The sequence below is a fragment of the Artemia franciscana genome, chromosome 10, assembly GCF_032884065.1.
Source record: "Artemia franciscana chromosome 10, ASM3288406v1, whole genome shotgun sequence".
Classification (NCBI taxonomy): Eukaryota; Metazoa; Arthropoda; class Branchiopoda; order Anostraca; family Artemiidae; genus Artemia; species Artemia franciscana.
Genome location: NC_088872.1, coordinates 24,783,029 through 24,805,349, shown reverse-complemented (window position 1 = coordinate 24,805,349; position 22,321 = coordinate 24,783,029). Strand labels below are relative to the sequence as shown.

Below are 22,321 nucleotides of genomic sequence, written 5' to 3'. Positions count from 1 at the left end.
GTTTTTGTCTATGTATTCAATGTTGGATTTCAGTTTGATGCGGGTCGGAGTAAAATAAAGACTTGAAAAAATGTATGCCTTGATTTGCTGCAGTAAAATTGCATGATTTTTAGATGGAATCCCAATAATTGACATGCTTTAAAAACTACTATTTGAAATTTTGGAGATTGCTGCCTATTTTAACCAAGGGTGACCAAGATGCATCTTGTCAAAGGGATAGTAATCCTTATGAAACCAAAGGATCCATGTAATATTTCTTGGTTTCCTTGAGCAAAATACAATATCGACTATATGCCCCAGTTCCTACCATTTGAAGCCAGGAATAATTGCATGGACCAAAAGGTCACATGAAAAATTGTTGTTCCACTTATTTTAAAACCTATGTTAAAGTTTACTAATACTTAACTTCAAACCTTTTTGTAGTATAAAATGAAACTATTTACCCAGATAGTGATCGCAAATCGTTTCCTTTGCCAATTGTCTTTAATAAACATCTGATCAAAAAAAAATACTATTTAATTTATATCTTTAATCAATTATCTTTAATTAAAAAAAATAACATAGAATTTTTTATCAAGCCTTCAGCTGTAACTTGAATTAAAGGGGCAATATACTTATATTCTAGGATTGATTGCTCTCAAATTTATCTATTCATCGAACAAGGACTATGACAGTAATTGTAATTTTTTCCAAAAGGTTATCAGTTGATTCTTAGGATTAGAATAATACATCTGAACAGTTTTCTCATTTGGTCAACAAAAGAAAATCCTTAGAATCCAATAATTTCTTTATGATCTGATTTCCTAGAATGCATAAGGTTTTCCACTATCTGTTCATATTCACGAGCATAATTTTTTTTATTGATCATGGCTGCAGCGCTGCAGTAACGTAGTAAAGCAGCGCTTTACTGCGTTAAGTGAGCATATAGGTGCCGTAGTAAAGAGCATAGCATATAGGTCTTAAGGACATGTTTAGAAATACGATTTTGGGAGAAAAATTGGGGCTGGGGTTTTCCTTTCATCGAAGATCCTCCCGCTGAACATCCACCCCCACAGAAAATCGCAAAATAGGTGAGAAAGCGCAAAATAAGCAGCTCAAAATGTTGATTAGATGTCCTAAGAGGTAACTGATAACCCCATGCCCTTCCTTGACTTTTCATTATTGGTCAAATCTTGAAAATTGTCAATATATTTTTCTGTCATAGGATTTATTTCTGTATAGTATATTTAAAACTCATTATCATAAATTGAACTCTTAGAGTTGCATCTTTTCTACTTTAACCCACTCTCATACAAATCCCATTATTACTATAAATTTGTATAATCTCTGTCTGTCTCTCTCTCTAGTTCTGGCTATAGCCCTAGAGATTCTACCCTTTTAGAGGTTTAAATAGAGTTCTAGTCCTTTTTGTAGGTCGAAATTTATTGGACACCAACCAGCAACGGGGGCATTTTCTGGGGGGAGAACGCGTAGACCCATTTTTTTTTACTGCTGTGACAAATTTCATAAAGAAAGACAACGATCAAAAATGGGGGTTTTAAAGGCCAAGTGAAAATACCGAAGAAAACCGAAAGCGAATATTTTGAGAGAACAACTGCCTCTTTTCTTCAGTGCAAACAAAATAATATGATCAAGGAAAAACCAAAAAACAAACGTGGAGAGCAATGAAAAAACACCAAAAATTAAATAAAAGACAAAAAATTAAAAGAATTAAAATCAAATACTTAGCAACAATAAAGTGGGTTATTCGCCAGTATCTGCGACTTGCACAAAATCCAAACAAATATGAACTACCATCGATGGATACTAACGAACAACTAAGAAATCAAAGAAAAAATTGATTCACTCAAACAAACGAAGCAGCAATTGAGTAAAATGGAGAACTAGGTCACCTCATTTCTGATTTTAACCATTGCATTTCTTGCGGATACCCAAGAAAGAGAAGCCGATATTTTAGTAATCAATAAAATAAACGCTGAACCACTTCCCCAATCACATAATCAAAAACATCATCAACCCCTTAGGTCTCAAAGGGTATCCCCAAGAAATACAATGGTTAAAATCAGGTGACCTAGTTGTTCAATTTATTCAATTGCCTGCTTTGTTTCTTTGAGTGAATGAATTTTTTCTTTGATTTCTCAGTTGTTCGCTGGTACCCGTCGACGGCAGATGGTATTTGTTTGGATTTTGAGCAAAGTTGCAAGCTCCCATTTTCAAAAATGTGGAATTCTGTATATTTTTCCAGAAGAAAGGTCACGGATGCGTGTTCATTTTTTTTTTTATAGGGGTGACCGCATCGAAACAATTGTCCTAGAATATCGAGAAGGGAAGATTAAAAGTTCTAGTGCCCTTTTTAAGTGGCTAAAAATTGGAGGGCAACTGGCTCCCCTCCCGCCCACCTTTATTCCTAAAAGTCATCCGATCGAAATTCTGAGATAGCCATTTTGTTCGAAATAGTCGAAAAGCCCAGTAACCATGTTTTGAGGATAACATAACCCCCCAAAGCCCATGGGGAAAGCTTGTAAGTAAAGAAATTTGTCCATTGTTTACCTAACGTATTCCTTAATGGGAAGAATATAGACATTTTTCAGGGAGGAGGGGAATTTTCTCTAAGGGGGATCTTCTGCGGGGAAAATTTTCCGTGGGGAGAGAAGTTCCCAAGGGATGAACTTTCCAAGACAAATTTTGTACTAGAGGAATACAAATTTTGTACTGGGGGAATTTGTGAGGAGAATCTTCCACAGAGGGGAATTTTCGGCATGATTTTGTAAGTATTGGAAATATCTTTTTTCCATTAACGTGGGATAAGAAAAAATTTTCAACCGGAATCGTTCGCAAGAAATTTTCTGGGAGTTACTTTCACCTAGAGTGGAATTGTTCGGGGAAAATTTCCCTGGTGGGGAGTATTTTATATGAGAAAAACTTTATATGGAAGGATTTGACGTAAGGGGAAGGGATTTCCATCGTGGGTGAACCCGGATTTTCCGGCATTATTTAAAAAAGATCAAAAATTAAATTATAAAGAAAACAGGTTTCTTCAACTGAAAGTGAGGAGTAACATCAAAACTTATAACGAATAGAAATTATTACGTATATGAGGGAAGTTACCCCCTCTTCAATAACTCCTTCTTAGCACTACCTAATGAAAATGTTCACTAATTAATGTTAACTTGTTTTATTTTTGAATTTGTTTACTTATGAAGTAGGAAATTGCCTCTAAAATTTGAAGTAATAACATTTTCTGAAATTTTTTAATATGAGTGCGATAATTTGAACAGTTGTTTATTATAATGAACTACAGCATATCATTACCTGTTAGTTGATTACAGTTTTACACCAAAGAAAAACAATTTCATTTATTTATGATTTCAGCTGTTAGAAACATTATTTTACAAGCTCTTTCTGTGTTGCCGATGAAGCTTTTTTGTGCCCCTAACTGATATTAAATAAAAAAAAAATCATTTTTGTTTAATTGATTGGAGTGACATTAAAACTTAAAACAAACAGAAATTACTCTGTTTATGAAAGGGCTGTCCCCTCCTCAACGCCCCGCTCCTTACGCTAAAATTTGACTTTCTCTCAACTTCATTTTTTAAAACAGTAAAAACTTTGGCTTTAAGAGCAGGGCGTTGAAGAGGGAACAGTCCCTTTCATATACGGAGTAATTTCTGTTCGTTTAAAGTTTTAATATCGCTCCTTACTTTCAGTTAAAAAAACTTGTTTTTATATTTTTTTATATTTATTTTCTGAACTTTTTTTGAATGAATACATGTTTTGATTTTGGCTCTCCGCACATGAATAATTTAAACGAAATTTGCATATTAATTTTTTCTTGGCTCAATGGCTTTCTCTTAGTTTTGATCAGACGATTTTGAGAAAAAAAGATAAGGTAACTAGAACTTTTAATTTTTAATAAATGTTTTATTATTAAAAAGAATACGTAACTTACGAATTAACTTACGTAACGAACTTCTATATTCGTATATTTTCATTACGTATATGAGAGGCTTTGCCCCCTTGTTAATACCCTTTTCTTTATATTCAAGCTTAAATTTTGTCCAAATTCTTTAAGAATGACCCCTGAATCACAAAGGCAGTAGAATAAATAGTTGAAATTACTAAAAATACTTTAGCGTAAAGAGCGTGGTATTTAGGAGGGGATAAACCCCTCATATGTGTAATAATTTCACTCCGTTTTAAGGTTTAATGTTGGTCCTTAGTTTCAGTTGAAAAACTTTTTCACATTTAAATTTGTCATTGGTTTTGTTTTAAATAATGCTTGAAAATCCTGCACCTCCTTCATTGAAATTCTCTTCCCCCATGGAAAGATCCTCCCATTTAACCCCGCCCCCATCAAGAAATACCCCTGAAAATTTCTTTACGCTTCCCAATAACCATTACTATATGTAAACATTGGTCAAAGTTTGTAACTTGCAGCCCTTCCCCTGGGGACTGTGAGGGAGTAAGACATTCCCAACGGCATATTTATTAGGTTTTTCGACAATGTTGAACAAAATGGCTATTTCAAAGTTTTGATTCGTTGACTTTGGGAAAAAATGAGCGTGGGAGGGGGCTTAGGTGCCCTTCAGTTTTTTGATCACTTAAAATGCCACTAGAACGTTTGATTTCTGTTAGAATGAACCCTCTCACGACATTCTAGGACCACTGGGTCGATACGATCACCCTTAGGAAAAAAAAATCACGCACCCGTGATCGGTTTTGTGGCAGAAATTACGAAATTCTACATTTTTGAAGATAGGAGCTTGAAACTTCTACAGTAGGGCTCTCTAATATGCTGAATGCGATGGTGTGATTTTTGTTAAGATTATATGACTTAGGTGTCTCCGCTATTTTCCAAAAAAGGTAAATTTTCTCAGGTTCGCAACTTTGATAGTTAAGACTAAATTCGATGAAACCTTTATTTTTAAAATCATCATAAGAACCTGATTCTTTTGATGTATCTATTAGTATCAAAATTCCGTTTTTTGGAGTTTCGTTTAATATTGCGCCGGGTCACTCCTTACTGCAGTTCGTTACCACAAACTGTTTGATTACATTGCATAGAATCAGTAACACGGGGGAAGAACTTTACCAAAATTAATATTCAAATTTCATTTTAATTTTTCATGTGCGGTGAGCAAACGTTCAGAAATTAAATAAAAAAAACAACTTTTTTTTAACTGAAAGTAAGGAGCGACACTAAAACTTAAAAGGAACAGATACTATTCTGTATATGAAAGGGTCTGTTCCTCTGAATGCCCGGCTCTTTACGCTGAAGTTTGGTCCTTTGTCAAAACTCTACTTTTTAAAGTAAATAAAAAACGTTAGCAGAAAGAGTTGTCTTTCATTCAAGTTAAAAAGCTTTAACTGAGCCCCCTCCTTTGTCAGATTTATATTTTGGTTTAGTGTCATATCGGGAAAATCTAAATATTGGTTGTTACAAGGTCTAAGAACTTAGCCGTGGAAGGAGGATTGGCCTACCATGGAGGCAGGCAAATGAAGAAAATAATTATTTGTTTACAGTTTGACTTCTTGTATCCAGATTTTATGTTTCAGCAATGGTAATATATGGGTGAGATCAAAATTATATAGAAGCTTTATTATCCTAAAATCTGGGCGGAAGAAGACAACATAATATGGCAATCTGCAAGCCATTTCTAAACGAGTCGAAAGGTAAATAAAACTGCATACATGGCTTCAGCGAAAATGTATTTCTAATTAAGGCAGTATTGTTTTTGAGGGGGGAGTGGGGTTAGAAAAACTACACATCAAAAGTTTGTTTATATGCATATTGTTGCGTTTTCATGAGTCTGACAAAACTGCCGGGGGGAATAAATCGCCTCTGGACATGGCGTTGCTTCTAAGATTAGTAATATATGTACTGCAGGCACTAAATACGTTTATACATACGTATGTTATTGCTATGTATTGGATATAGATTAAGGTTTCTTAGCTACCCTTGTCATTGAAATTTTCTTGTCTAGATTATGCTGAAGCCATGGCAGGATTTTCGTCAAAATTAACAAAAATTTCCTTTTATTTCGAAGGTCAGTATTGCCCAAAAGATAAAAGGAAGCTCCATGTGCATGAATTTTCTAACCCCTTCATGCAAAAAAACTGTTGATTTTGTAATAAGTAGCCTACAGTTGGTTCTGTCACAAAAGAAGAAAATGGATTTCAGGACTAACTCAAAGTGGTGCTTACGAGTACAACATATTATGGTCATTTTTTAACGGATCGAGGGGCAAATAAAATTTATTGCTTAACTTCTAAGCAAGGCAGTATTCTTTTTTTTAGGGAGGAGTGGGGTTACGAAAACCACACATTAAGTTTGTTTTTATGCATTTTGCTGCGCTTTCATGAGTCTGGTAAAACTGTCATGGGGGTTATATCACCCCTGGACACGGTCTTACTTCTAAGATTAGGAATGTATTTCAGTATTAATATTTAAGTATTCCACGTATTTAAAAAGCGTCAACTGTCTAACCTGAATGAATTTATAGGGTTTTCTTCACAAAATTTCATTTACTTACTTGTTTATTTATTTAAATTACAGTTAGTTCCTGCTCCCTCCCCTCTCAAGTCCATTTTTTGATTATATTTCATTTTCAACGAGTAACTAAAGAACAACAAAGTAAACCTAAACCTAAAGAAAAACAGAGTTTCAAATTGGGTTTTAACGGAAGTGTCTTTGAGCTGCCCAAGTACTATAATTCTCCCCACGTTTAAAATTTTCCTCAATCGAAATAACCTGATTTAATAAGATGACCAGTTTATTCAAAATCATCTTCAACTCATTATTTTTCTTCCGTAAAGGTACAACGCATTTGTATAGACAAATTAGCTCCAATATATTCATTTGAAAACTTCAACAAGTTCTACCTTCTTTCCTACTAGTCATAACACAAATTTTTGAAGACAAAGTCCCCTGTAAAAGTTTGTTAAATATTACAGATTCCTTCTAAAATATTTCAGATTATCACTAGATTAAGCAATCTCTATGCTTTTAATTTTCTAGAAAGAAAATCGAGAATCGATAACCCGGCAATTAACCAGCAAAGTAGTGACCTATAACGGAGAAACATGAAAACACTGCCTCAATAAACATACATACTTATACGCGCTTCATTTTAAAACCTGTTCATATTCGAATCCATCTATTATCAAAGAATAATTGCATGGTTGTTGTGCGTGAACAGTGACTGCCCCTTAACCTAAACTTTAGAATATATCAACCAATATGTCAGTTAGATTTATGAAGAATGTTCATTTTTCTATAGCCTATTTCGCAGCGCTTGCCACATTACAAGTGTCTAGTGTACCGAGTCATTTACACAACTGAATTACCAGATTCTGTGAACGGATAAACGTTCGCCAGAGGAGACGAATAGTGTATTTTGGTAGAATAAGCCCATGGAGGGCGATGGTAATAGTTGGATGTGAAGCACCGACCCAAACGATTTTTCAATCCCCCCAAACGGAAAGAATGGGAGAAATTGAATTACACAACCATAACTGAAATTTCAAGTAGGAATCTGTAAAGAACAGAGTACAAAAAAGATACAAGAAAGTAGTTCATTTTACTCTGGAATAGGAGTAATGCTAAATTCTTACTACGTCCCAGTCTTCCATACCAACCTTGTCCCTCCCCTTCCACAAGAATGCATAGTTGAGTTTTAAATCAAGGCGAAATTATGTATAATCCTCTTTTATTTCTTACACTTTATAAATAACCTAATAAAGTTAAAACAAAGATTTAGATAGAACCAACAGTTTATTCAAAAAGTTGACAGATTTAGCCACAGTTGAGGACAATGATACAGCGATAAATGTGCTTTTACTTTTCATTAAAGAATCTTGCTTTAAACAGATCTATTTGACGAAACAACAAATTATTGCTGTCTGCACTCGGCAGGGTTTTGACCTGGCTTGATACCCTTCTCTTTGGTTGGGTCATAGTCTTCATCGGCTTCATCATCACTTCCTCCTCCTTCTTCGTTGCTCTCGATATCCTCTTCTTCCTCATCATATTCCCCCTCTTCTTCTTCCAATGCCTCGCCTATAAATTACAAAAATTGAGATAAAAGATGTTCAAAATATTTATTACAAAAATAGAAACCGTAACAAATAAATAAAAAGCAACAGACATAATCGTATGAGGAGGATAAGTTTATCCGAGGTCCAGAAATACTTTGAAATTATTTGCTCAGCTCATAGAATTTGTAGTGCAAGAAAATAATGCGTTCCCAGGGGCGAGAGCTAAAACCGTTGATGTTGGGTTTAATGAACAAAAAAATCAGCACGAAAGAAAGTAAGTAAAAGAACAAAACCCCAGAATTAATCACCAACAAACGTTTATCGTGTTATTTTGCATTATCAATATCACTTATAAGTTGCGTATAAAGGGTGATTATTATAAACTTTATTAGGAAACTTGTCAATTCTGACACAGGAACCCATAAGTTACCGCAATAGAATTAAAGGCCGCAATAGAACTTTGAATAAAAGTTCCACAGTGTTTCCATCTCTACGGATTTTTCATAAATGTAGGAATACTTATAGAGAGACTAGAATACTACTGAAAAGGTCATATTCAATCTTTCCTTATAACATTTACCTCAAATCCATAAAACATTCTGTTACAGATTCAATAGACACAAAATGAATGAATTTTTAAAGGTTTTGCGAGTTCAGCGTGCTAGAATAGATTTGAAAATTAATGTTAAGACTAAGTTACTAAGGCTAGGAGTAAGTGAAGATGAAAAGGTAACGTTGGGTAACGAAAAGATTAATCAGGTGGGCAGCTTCATTTACCTTGGTAGTATTATTAGTAAAGACGGTGGGAGCAGTGAAGATGTTAAAAGTAGAATTCGGAAGAACAGGAAGATAAGTCTGCAAACCCAGATTAGAATATTAGAAGCTACAGTATTGACAGAATTGACGAAAAATGTGGTTCAATCCCGCTTTCTAGGGCTATAATAAAAGAAAGGTTGAGATGGCTAGGCCACGTTCTGCGAATGAAAGATGACAGATTGCCGAAGATTGTCCTTTTTGGCCAACCGTCTGGGGCTATACGGGAAACAGGTCGTCCTCGTCTGGGGTAGGAGGATGTAATAAATAAAGATTTAAAGGAAATGGGAACTTCTTAGGAGGGTGTTAAGATGGAGGCCTTGAATAGATTAGGTTGAAGAAGGAGCGTGCGTAGCTGTGTTGGCCTCAGGCGGCTTGGTGCTGCAGTGAGTTATTAGTGGTAGTATTAGTATTGCGAACAGTTTGATAAGAGACGAGCCTAAGAAAAAAACCAAGGGAAGTTGTAGCTTCTGCCTCCTCAGTAGCAAATTCACAAGAGCGTCTGCTAAACTGGCAAGAAATTACGCAAAAATTATCTGTTTTTTTTTTGTTCATTTTCTGATGGTTCAAATTCCAGGATGAAAGTTGCCCCCTTTTCATGTTCTGATGATTTCGATCATAAATTGTACAAATTGAAGATTGTACAATACGGTGTTTTTGCATTAGCCTTTACAGGCTTAAATTAAGGCTTTTTGAATTACAGATTGCCTTGGGCTTAGAACTTACAATTATTTGATAATCATGTCACGTTTCGACGAAATCGACCCAGATTTGCATAACAATCAATGGATCTACTGAGTTCACAGTAAAAAGGAGGAATGACAGAAAGAGAATACGGGCAAATCCCCTACAAAAAAGGGAATTTTTAGAGAGCCTTTCTCCAAGCAAAGGAGAAACAATTTTCAAATCTCCGAAATCTCAATCTTGTACCTGTGAACGATCACAAAAGAAAAAGCTGCTGAGTTTTTACCGTCATGTACTAGGCGTTTCGACTTCTGCTGAACTCGAAACGCCATCTATTGGTTTCTAAGAAAAATATTTAGCGTTCGACGGATTATAAAAGAATAGCCAGTGGAAAAACTGATTCCACATCTGAGGTCACATGGTGCAAAAATATTTTCATAAAGAGGAGGGAAGAAATTCAACAACATGTATGAATATATTATCCGTCCATAAAAACTATTCTATATTCTTACAGATCACGGCACATTAACTTTAACATACAAATTATCTGGGCTGCTGGGACACCTTTTCGAAACACACTTTATAATTTTAATTATTTTCCCCTCTTTTTTTGGAAGAAGTATTTCCTAAAAGCCCGAGCTGTCCGTAATAAACAAAAATGCTCACTCTAAAGGAGGCCCAAGACGATCAATCATTTTGATCAAAAACTTTCGTCAATCGATTGATTCAAGTATGATTGACCGTCTAAACTAGTTTTGTACAAGTATTGCGTCAGTCACGCGCCAACAACAATGGAAGACACGTCCGAAGTAAGCAAAATGTGGAACGCAACTTTATCTGTTTATTAAGAGTTAAAACTGGGATTACCATGTGTTATGGAAAGTTAAAAGTAGAGACTATTATAAACGAAATAAGAAAAGTGCGGTATTTGACAGGAAATTGCGGGCGGTAAAGACATTGAAACCAGATTACACAGTTTCCAAACTAAAAAAGAAAATTAATGATTTAACAACAAATTCGAAATGCGAGTGCTAGGCGATCGAGCATAAAAAGAAACCAACGACGTTTCCTATTTTCTTTGTTTTCGCTTAAGCGCAACCAAATACATCAAGAAAAGTCAAATCAGTATTAGACTTCATTTCACACACGGCAGCGAGAAATCTGGCCGCGAGTTAAAATTAAATTTGAAATTAGCATTGACCATTGAGCATTGGTTGCATCAATCAATTGACGGAAGCTTTTGATCAAAATGATTGACCCTCTCAGGTCTCTAAGGTTTATTATCAACTATCATTTAAATACTGAAGCTAAATGGGATCAACCGAAGAACGTGAAAAATTTTGTTCGAAACAAAACATAATTAATCTGTGAAAATAAAATACATCCCCCAACCAACTCCAGTATGAGCTACTATATAATAATACCCAATATGGTAATGAAAAGGTAAACGTATTTGAAACTCTTTTCTCAAATAAGCTAACATCAAACAATAACAGCATCATCATCCCAATCTCGATAAATCCGATATACCAGCTTCGCCCAGGATCAGAGTATATTAACCTGTCCATTCTCAATTCGTGAACTGAATAATGCGATACAACATAGGCTACATCTCAATTCCCCAATATTTGGAAATGTTCATCCCTCCTCCCAATATTAAAGAAAAATAAACCTAAATATGACCCTGAGTCTTAAAGGCCTATAATGAATACTCCTCAGCTTGGAAAAGTAATGGAAAAAATGATTTGCCATCGACTCCTTTGGTTCGTTGAGAAGAATAATAAAATACCCCATACTCAAACTGGTTTCAGGAAACACCTCTCGTCAACAGATGCTTTTATATTTTTAACAAATGGTATAAATGGATCCCTATTTAAAATAATGTCCTAGTTGCTGCATTCCTAGACTTTGAAGGGGCATATGACAATGTGAACCACCAGATCCTTTTAACTAAACTTGTAAGTCTTGGATTACCCTCCTAGCTAGTATCCTTTATAAAATCTTTCATAGAAAATCCAAGTTTCATTGTTTTTGTAGCTTCAGAATCCCCACCCACGAACCCCCACCCACCCACCTACAATAACGAAGGGTCTTCCACAGGGTGCAGTCCTGAGCTGCCTCCTCTTCTCCCCATTTCTCTGGGACATGAACCTCCCAAACACCAATTTACAATATACTGATAATATAGTATTATGGGCAACTGGCAACAGCTTTGAGATTGCACATTCAAAGTTGCAAAAAATCCCTTTTCCGACTTGAAGAATTTTCTCACAATTCTGAATTAGCCATTGCACCCACAAAATCGAAAATCATCCAATTTCACCATAAGCGAAATAATGTTAATGCAAGACTAACTCTAAATGGAATTATTATTCCAAAGGACAATCAAATTAATTACCTAGTTCTTATACTTGACCAAAAACTTATTTTCCACCTTCACATCCTAAACACAATAAAAAAAACGCTATATAAAAATAAGAATAATAAAAAGACAACTATCCACACCCTGTGATTGTAATGAGAAAACTTTACTGCAAATTTTACAATCGACATATAGAACCTTATATTGATGATGTGCTCACTGATTATGATGCTTGTGCAAAGACCCTGATACAAAAAATTGAAACAACAAAAATGATACAATCAGTCTCATATTTAGTCTTAGGAAACCAACAAGTACTAAGTTTCTGCTTACTGAGAGTGGATTATCAACAATAAATGAAAGAAAAAGATTTCTTTTCATAAAGTTGAAGCCAATAGCTTACATACCCTGCATAACTGGTTAAGAAATTCATCCATGTATAGAAGCATTGCAAATGAGTATGCCAATACTTAGAAGAAATTCTCAGTGCCAGCAAAGTCTATTGCACTTACATCCCCCCCCATGGAGTTGGTAAATACCCATGTGGACTAAAGAACTTACCCCCGTTGGTTTCATAGAGATTAAAATTGCTGAAATTAATGCATTTACACATAAAAAGCATTTCCGAATTTTTGTTAATGGGTCCAAAATGTTCTACCACCCCTTAATATTGCAATGGGTGAGAGAATGTGTGTTAATGTGTCTATAACGTCTGCAGAGTTGAATGCCATAATCATGGCATTAGAGCACCTCATGAATAATAAACCTTTGATTGCTAATTTACAAAATATTTTTGTCTATTCTGAGTCTTTGTCAAGTCTAGAGCTGCGGTCTTTCGCTTCTCAGTATAAGATGGATATAGACACTTTTCATTGTCTTAGCATTATTGATAATCTTGCTTCAAGAGGCAAAGAACTTGCTTTAAGTATGTTCCAAGCCACTCGGGTACGATAACCACGAGGCAGATAAAATTGCAAAAAATGCTTTTAAATAGTGACCAGCCAAGTGGGAGACTAATTCCCAATAGAGACATATACCGCTGGAGATTATAAGAGGCATTGTTACATAGGAATAATCCAATTTTATTTCCCTTCCCCAATAAGCACCTTTCTAAAATTATCATAGAATTCGGTCTGGCTCAAACGGGCTGAATTTTCAGGCGTTTTCGCATCAGTTCCCTCTTCCCCTCTTTACAGGTATTGTAATTAAAAAAATAAAACAACTGATCATTGCCTATTTGAATGTAATATGCTGCTAACCTAATTTGCTATCAGCAAAGAGTCTATCTGACTATATCTGCACACAGAGCTCAGAACTCAATGTTTATCCTCTTATATTTCCATTCCTAGAATCAAAAGACTTACAGAAAGAAATCTGAGCAAACTCAAGACAAATAAGAAGCAACCAATTCAGCAGCTCTGTTCATACCACAGAGTGAATCAAAGGAAAAGGGCTGAATAGTCTCGACTGAAAAGCCCTCCTTTGCTGAAAACGACGAAGAAGATAATTATATTAGCCAGGCATTTAATCGTTTAGAGAGACCATCCCCTTTGTTTCCGCTTTATTTCAGCTACGATTCTGACGTATCACAGTGATTCTGAAGACACTTACACGTCCACACCCTAAGCGAAAATAAATTATCAATTTTTGTGGATGCAAAGGAGTTCCAAGAAAAACGTTAGGATATAACTAAACTACTTCCGGATTCACAAATCAATTTAAAAAAAAAAAAAAAAAAAAAAAAAAAAAAAAAAAAAAAAAAAAAAAAACTAGCGTTTCATTTTACCTTGAACTTCATTTAGAGATGCCAAATAACATCAGACAATTTTCAGCTACTAAATATTCTTGTGAAAGGAGGTTTTCATTCCATCTTGATCAGGTTGTTCTTACGGATATAAAGATCAATGGTCGCATAGTTCTCAAGATTTTCACAAGGATGAGAGCTCGATGAAAATCCTTGTGAACCATTGTTTTGGCACTGGGTTTATTCAATGAAAGCTCCAGATTAACTCTGTCTTGAGACCAGAGTAGACCTGGGTGGAGTAGACCCAAGTAAATCAGAAGTCACTTTATGATGGTTCTTAACCATTCATCTTTAGATACTGTTTCATGCCATTAGTTTGTTATCTCCCATGAAATTTTAGTAGTTTCAATTTCCTTTCAACAAAAATCACTAGAAAACTGGCAATTACTTACCAGTAAAATAGAGGACAGCTCGAGGCACAACTCTTTCCCTGATATAATGTCCGATTTCATAATCTGCTGTTGCTAGGGCTTGAACGTCTTCATCAATTTCGTCACCGGGTCTAACTGTTGGTGGATTGAAGAAGTTGAAAAAGGAGTCGTTAGTTACGGTTTTGGTTATAGTCCGCATAGATCCCCTGGACTTATGCTTCTGCTTCTTTTTGATGGTTTTCACAGTCACGTTCTTACCCGGTTTCCAATTGATAGTGCATCCCTAAAATCCACATTCCATTTTTTAGACATACATGAAAAATATTTCCTACAATAATTCTCAGAATGCTATTAACAGCTTTTCTTTTTTCAAAATATATACTGATTAGTTTAAAAGGACTCTCAAGTCGTTGATTTACATTTTTGTATAAAAACAAGATTCCAACGTTCTCTTTGTCACGGCTATAAAACCTCTGGAAACACTGCTAAGCCAACTGTCATAGAATGCACCCAGGATATTAGAAAGTTGGGACTTCTCACATATAAAGAAAATTCTCAAAAGCAAAAAATTGGACAGAAAAAAGAAAAAAAAGAAAGAAAGAACTGTTACCTAATAGCAAATCAACTATATGTCAGTATTTCTCAGGCTAGATTAGACGTATTTCAAGCTTAAACCCACTGGAAGTTATAGAAGTTTCAAAAATTACACTGGCTAATAAAAAAACAATAAAACTAAGCACTTTAGAGGCTTTAGAGATGCTTAGGAAATAAAGTGACACATTAAGAATCTATAGGTCTCTCCTGGACGGATAAATATAAATTATTTATGTGGCTATCAGATGCACTAGCAAATATAGCAGTCAGCTATCCAGTGGTTGTTCTGCTGAATAGCTGAAGGACAAAAGTGCTTTAGAAACGCACCTTTTCTTAACCTTCGTCTTGAGAAAGATTCTAAAAAAGTTTACGAGCAAAATTTTTATTATCTGAAAGTAACACATAAAATTATACTAATATTATCAATATATTTCTATGAAAACCCTTTGAAATCGAAAAAAAAAACTTTTCGAAAAAGCAATTTCATGTCGAGACAGATTCTAAAAAATTTTGGAGCTAAATTTACTTATCTGAAAGTAGCACATTAAATTATACTAACATTATCAATATATTTCTATGGAAACCCTTTGAAAACAAAAAAAAAAAAACTTCGAAAAAGTAATTTAATGTCGAGACAGATTCTAAACAAGAGATAAGAGCTCATATGGCACTTGTGACAAGGCATGAAGAGCTAAGAGCCAAGAGCTCATATGGTATGAGCTCTAATAAAATTCTAAGAATCAACAGATTGATTTAAAAGGAAAATCAGAGGCTTAATGCCGGTCAGGATTTAAAATAAGAGCTCTGAGTCACGATGTCCTTCTAAATATCAAAATTCATTAAGATCCGATTACCCACTCGTAAGTTATAAATACCTAATTTTTTCTAATTTTCCCTCTCCCTTTAACCCCCAGATGGTCGAATCCGGGAAAACGACTTTATCAAGTCAATTTGTACAGCTCCCTGACACGCCTACCAATTTTTATCGTCCTAGCACGTCCAGAAGCACCAAACTCGCCAAATCACTGAACCTCCCCAACTCCCCCAAAGAGAGCGAACCTAGTACGGTTACGTCAATCACGTATCGAGGACATTAGTTTATTCTATCCACCAAGCTTCATCCCGATTCCTCCACTCCAAGTGTTTTCCAAGATTTTCCCCCTCCAACTCCCCCCAAAGTCAAAAGACCTGGTCAGGATTTGAAATAAGAGCTCTGAGACATGAATTCCTTCTAAATATCAAATTTCATTAAGCTCCGATCACCTATTCGTAAGATAAAAATACCCCAATTTTCACGTTTTCGAAGAATTCCGGTTTCCCCCTCCAACTCCCCCCAATGTCGCTGGATGTGGTCGGAATTGAAAATTAGAACTTTAAAGCACAAGATCCTTCTAAACATCTAATTTCATTAAGATCTGATCACCCTTTCGTAAGTTACAAATACCTCAATTTTCAAAATTACCCCTCCCCTCCAACTCTACCAAAGAGAGCAGATCTGGTTCGGTTATGTCAGTCACGTATCTTAGACAGGTTTTTATTCTTCCCATCCAGTTTCATCCTGATCTCTCCGCTTTAAGTATTTTCTAAAATTTCCGGTCCCCCCAACTGCCCCCCCCCCATGACGCTGGACCCGGTTAAGATTTAAAATAAGAGATCTGAGTTACGAGGTCCTTCTAAATATGAAGTTTCATGAAGATCCGATCACTCCTTCGTAAGTTAAAAATATCTCATTTTTTCTAGTTTTTCAGAATTAACCCCCCTCCCCAAAGAGAGCGGATCCGTTCCGGTTATGTCAATCATGTATCTAGGACATCTGCTTATTTTTCCCACCAAGTTTCATCCCGATCCCTCCAATCTAAGTGTTTCCCAAGATTTTAGGTTTCCCCTCCCAACTCCCCCCCCCAATGTCACCAGATCCGGTCGGGATTTAAAATAACAGCTCTGAGACACTATATCTTTCCAAACATCAAATTTCATTAAGAAAATTGAAATACTTCAATTTTTCTATTTTTCCGAATTAACGGGCCCCCTACTCCCCCCAGATGGTCAAATCGGGAAAACGTCTATTTCTAATTTAATCTGGTCCGGTCCCTGATACGCCTGCCAAATTTCATCGTCCTAGCTTACCTGGAAGTGCCTAAAGTAACAAAACCGGGACCGACAGAATTTGCGATTGCTATATGTCACTTGGTTAATACCAAGTGCCATAAAAATTCAGGAACTAAATTTACTGATCTAAAAGCAGCATATTAAACTATACGAAGGTTTTATATATATATATTTAAATGAAACCAGAGAAATCTAAAAAGCACTTTTCCGAAAATCCGAACTTATCCGAAAGCAGCACAATAAACTAACTATACGAATGTTTTCAATATACTTCTATGAAAAATATGCGAAGTCTAAAAACACTTTTCGGAAAAGCCTATTTTTAAGCATCATGTTGAAACATCCTAAAATTTCAGTAGCTAAATTTATCTATCCGCAAGGAACACATTAAACTATACGAAGGTTTTATATATATTTAAAAGAAAACCAGAGAAATCTAAAAAGCACTTTTCGAAAAAGCCAATCCTTAACCTCATGTCAAGAAAGATTGTAGAAAAATCTGGAGCTAAATTTATTTCTCCGAAAGCAGCACAATAAACTAACTATACGAATGTTTTCAATAATACTTCATGAAAAATCTGCGAGGTCTAAAAAACAATTTCCGGAAAAGCATATTTATAAGCATCATGTTGAAACGTTCTAAAATTTAAGGAGCAAAATTTATCTATCCGAAAGGATCACGTTAAACTAACTATACGAAAGTTTTCAATATATATCTATATGAAAAACTTGCAGTCTAAACAATAGTAAAAAAAAAAACTATTCTTAACATTCATGTTGGGACAGATTCTAAGAATTCAGCCCGAAAACAACACCTTAAACTATACGAGGGAATTAATCTTATTCGCTAAAACGTCTACTTGATTCGAAGAAAGATAAAAATGTACCGCTGTGACGACATTAATGCAACCCAAATGCAAAACTACCTACCTGACATGTGGTAATTTCTGGACCTTCAAACTCAAATGGGTCCTTTTCGTTTACACTACAATTCATATCATAGAATTTTGTTAAAACTGAATCCGTGAAATATTCATTTGGCGAGAAATGGAACTTCAAAGTAAATCCCATTGGATTGCTGGTAAGGTCGACAGTAACATCAGTCAAGTGACGCAGGATAGGCTCATCATGCTCCTAAAACAGATAAATTCAAGATAGAGGGACAAAAAAAAAAAAAAAAAAAAAAAAATCTAAAACAACAATGTAGCTCGTCGCAAAGACACCGATTTACCTTTTCAGACGTGAAAATAAATTGATATTACTGGTTTTGATTGTAATGTACCAGTCATCTTTCCATCCGCCAGCTAATCAACCATCTACCAATAGGTGTATAAATCGATATCTACCAATAAATTGATATTACTGATTTTGATTGTAATATACCAGTCATCTTTCCATCCATCAGCTAATCAACCATCTACCAATAGGTGTACATTTTGAACTATATCGTAGTTTCTTTGTACAGTAATTGCATTCGTCATTTCAATCACTGATTTTATTATTTTACGCATTCTTTTCTCATTATGTAGACCTTGTAGTAGCTCTTGCTACTTTCAATTTCCTTGTTGCTGCCTCTGTAGCTCCTTGCATCATGTAAATAATTTTCTCTATGCACTTGAGCGTAGAGAATGCGTTTCAACATAATTTGAATGAATGAACGCAAAGTAGCTTAAAAAAACCGATGACCAAATATCCAGGCAAAAATTAAATTCACTGGATAACAACTACCAAAATGTATTAATCAAATGTTTGTATTTGGGGTTTTATAGTGTTTTTTTTTTTTAAATTTTTCCAGGACCATGAAAATTTAATGCAATAATGTTTCCTAATGATGAATCACTTATTGTTGAATGTTTATTCACCTTTACACTTATATCACTGAAGCAAAGCTTTGCAGTAAAATTAACCACATTTCCTATTTTTACATTGCAGCTATAAATGGTAGTGATCTTGCCTAACTTGACCATCGAAGAAGTTCAATCAATGGTTTACCATGAATAGAAAAAAAGGGTTGCCTCCCAGAATATAGGGATCAGACAACATATTGACTCTACGAAAGCTATATCCAACCCAATTCTCAAAGAATCTCACAAATTTAGCGACTTTATGGATTGGTTGAAAACAAAAGCTAAGAACTCATATGGCACTTGTGACGAGGCCGGAAGAGCCAAGAGCCAAGAGCTCATATGGTATGAGCTCTAGCAAAATTCTAAGAATCAACAGATTGATCTAAAAGGAAAATCAGTGGCTCAATGCCGGTCGAGATTTAAAATAAGACCTCTGAGTCACGATGCCCTTCTAAATATCAAAATTCATTAAGATCCAATCACCACTCGTAAGTTATAAATACCTCATTTTTTCTAATTTTTCCTCTCCCTTCAGCCCGCCAGATGGTCGAATCGGGGAAAAAGACTTTATCAAGTCAATTTGTGAAACTCCCTGACACGCCTACCAATTTTCATCGTCCTAGAGCGTCCAGAGGCACGAAACTCGCAAAAGCACGTAACACCACCCCCTAACTACCCCAAAGAGAGCGAATCCAGTACAGTTCCGTCAATCACATATCAGCAACATTTGCTTATTCTACCCACCAAGTTTCATCCCGATTCCTCCACTCTAAGCGTTTTCCAAGATTTCCAATTTTCCCCTCCAACTCCCCCCACGTCAACAGATCTGGTCGGGATTTGAAATAAGAGCTCTGAGACATGAGTTGCTTCTAAATATCAAATTTCATGGAGATCCGGTTACCCGTTCTTAAGTTAAAAATACCTCAATTTTTCTAATTTTTCCAAATTAACACCCCCCAGCTCCTCCAAAGAGAGCGGATCCATTCCAATTATGTCAATCACGTATCTATAACTTGTTCTTATTCTTCCCACCAAGTTTCATCCCGATCTCTCCACTCTAAGCGTTTTCCAAGATTTCTTATGAAAACAAAGAAAGGGAATAAAAAATGAAAAGAGTGTCTAACAGAAATAAAAAACAGAAATGAGTGTCTGTCTTCCTCTCGTGTAGTTCACTTATAAAGGTTAGATTTTGCTGTTGTTTTTTTTTCTTTGTTTTCTTTGAGCTCTGAGGACGACTTGGCGGAGGTCCTTGTCGAAATATTTGCTTGTTTTTCATATTTAGCTACTGGCTGATAAAATCCTCGTTTTTTTCACCTATTTGTTTTTTCTCTTTTCATTTTTTATTCCCTTTCTTTGTTTTCATACGTCATGCATAGCCAGTATGGTTTCAGAACGTATTTACTCCAAGATTTCTGTTTTCTCCCTCCGACCCCCATGTCCCTGGATCCGATTCGAGTCGAAAATGGAACATCTGAGACATAAGATCCTTCTTTATATTAATTTTCATTAAGGTCCGATCACCTATTCGTAAGATAAAGATACCCCAATTTTTACGTTTTCAAAGAATTCCAGTTTCCCACCTCCAACTTCAACAAACGTCATAGGATCTGGTCGAAATTTAAAATAAGAGCTTTAAAGCACAATATCCTTCTAAATATCAAATTTCATTAAGATATGATCACCTGTTCGTAAGTTACAAATACCTCATTTTTCTAATTTTTCAGAATTATTCTCCCCTCCCCAACTCCATCGAAAAGAACGGATCCGGTCTGATTATGCCAGTCGCGTATCTTGGACTTTTTATTGTTCTTCCCACCCAGTTTCATTTTGATCTCTCCACTTTAAGTATTTTCCAAGATTTCCACCCCCCCCCCCAATGACGCTGGATCCGGTCGGGATTTAAAATAAGAAATCTAATTACGAGGTCCTTCTAAATATTAAATTTCATTAAGATCCGATCACTTCTTCGTAAGTTAAAAATACGTCAGTTTTTATAATTCTTCAGAATTAACCCTCCCCACCCCAACTCCCCCAAATAGAGCAGATTCGTTCCGATTATGTCAATCACGTATCCAGGACTTCCACTTATTTTCCCCACCAAGTTTCATCCCAAACCCTCCACTCTAAGCGTTTTCCAAGATTTAAGCTCCTCCCCCCAACTCCACCCAATGTCACCGGATCCGGTCGTGATTTAAAATAAGAGCTCTGAGACACGATATCCTTCTAAATGTCAAATTTCATTGAGATCCGACCACCCGTTCGTCAGTTAAAAATGCCTCATTTTTTCTAATTTTTCAGGATTAACCCCCCCCCCCCAACTATCCCAAAGAGAACTGATCCGTTCCGATTATGTCAATCACGTATCTAGAACTTGTGCTTATTTTTCCCACCAAGTTTCATCCCAATCCCTCCAATCTAAGCGTTTTCCAAGATTTTAGGTCCCCCCCGACTCCCCCCAATGTCACCAGATACGGTGGGGAATTAAAATAAGAGCTCTGAGACACAATATCCTTACAAACTTCAAATTTCATTAAGATCCGATCACTCCTTCGCAAGTTAATAATACCTAATTTTTTCTAATTTTTCAGAATTAGCCCCCCCTCCATTTCCCCCAAACAGATCAGATCTGTTCTGGTTACGTCAATCACGTGCCTAGGACTTCTGCTTATTTTTCCCACCAAGTTTCATCCCGATCCCCCCACTCTAAGCGTTTTCCAAGATTTTAGGCCCCCCCCCCCAACTCCCCCCAATGTCACCAGATCCGGTGGGGAATTAAAATAAGAGCTCTGAGACACAATATCCTTTCAAACTTCAAATTTCATTAAGATCCGATCACTCCTTCGCGAGTTAAAGATACTTCATTTTTATCTAATTTTTCAGAATTAGCCACCCCCCCCCCAACTCCCCCAAACAGATCAGATCTGTTCTGGTTATGTCAATCACGTACCTAGGACTTCTGCTTATTTTTTCCCACCAAGTTTCTTCCCGATCCCTCCACTCTAAGCGTTTTCCAAGATTTTAGGTTCCCCCCTCCAACTCCCCCAAATGTCAACGGATCTGGTCGGGATTTATAATAAGAGCTCTGAGACACAATGTCCTTCCAAGAATCAAATTTCATTAAGATCCCATCACTCGTTCGTAAGTTAAAAATACTTCTATTTTTTCCGAATTAACCATAAAAAGTGACATTTCTTTTTCCGTGACTCCTTGATAATCTTGTACTTTTCCCCCGATAAATTAAAAAAAAATAAATCAAAAAACAAGTTTTTATAAAAGAAACGTAAAGGCCTTCAGATCAAGATCAACTTCAGATCAGAAGAAAAAGAAACCTACAATAACTCAAGCTCAAAACGACCAGAAATTACTATTGAAGAATAGATGGAACCTGAAAGGAATAGAAACTAATTGAACCATCATAGCAAAAACATAGAACAGGAATTAATTAGGGGTTCGGCGCCGTTTCTTTTTTTAGCTATAACAGAAACAGTAAGAAAAGGCAATTAAAAAACGGAACAGAAACAGAGAAAGAAAACGGAATTCCGTTTCTTTTTTCGATTTTTTTTTTTTACCGAAATACTACTAATATAAATGAATAAATAAATCTTAAAACGAGAAATATTTAAACTGAATATTCAAATCAAGCTTAAAACGAACAATAATATTTTGCTATTGAAAACGAAACCCAAAACGAACCAAAATT

At 35.6% G+C, this 22,321-nt stretch overlaps 1 protein-coding gene across 2 annotated transcripts in view; it reads right to left on the bottom strand.

Moving 5' to 3' along the window:
* Positions 1-7,755: 7,755 nt before the first annotated feature.
* Positions 7,756-22,321, bottom strand: part of LOC136031959 (nucleosome assembly protein 1-like 1) — a 40,830-nt gene continuing 26,264 nt past the window's right edge. For both annotated transcript variants that reach the window (XM_065711971.1, XM_065711972.1), the window contains exons 5-7: positions 17,705-17,908; positions 14,093-14,354; positions 7,756-8,059 (exon numbers count right to left, since the gene is read on the bottom strand). In XM_065711971.1, the coding sequence (XP_065568043.1) occupies positions 7,893-8,059; positions 14,093-14,354; positions 17,705-17,908 (633 nt within the window). In that variant the 3' untranslated portion in view covers positions 7,756-7,892. The remainder of the gene's footprint in view (positions 8,060-14,092; positions 14,355-17,704; positions 17,909-22,321) is intronic.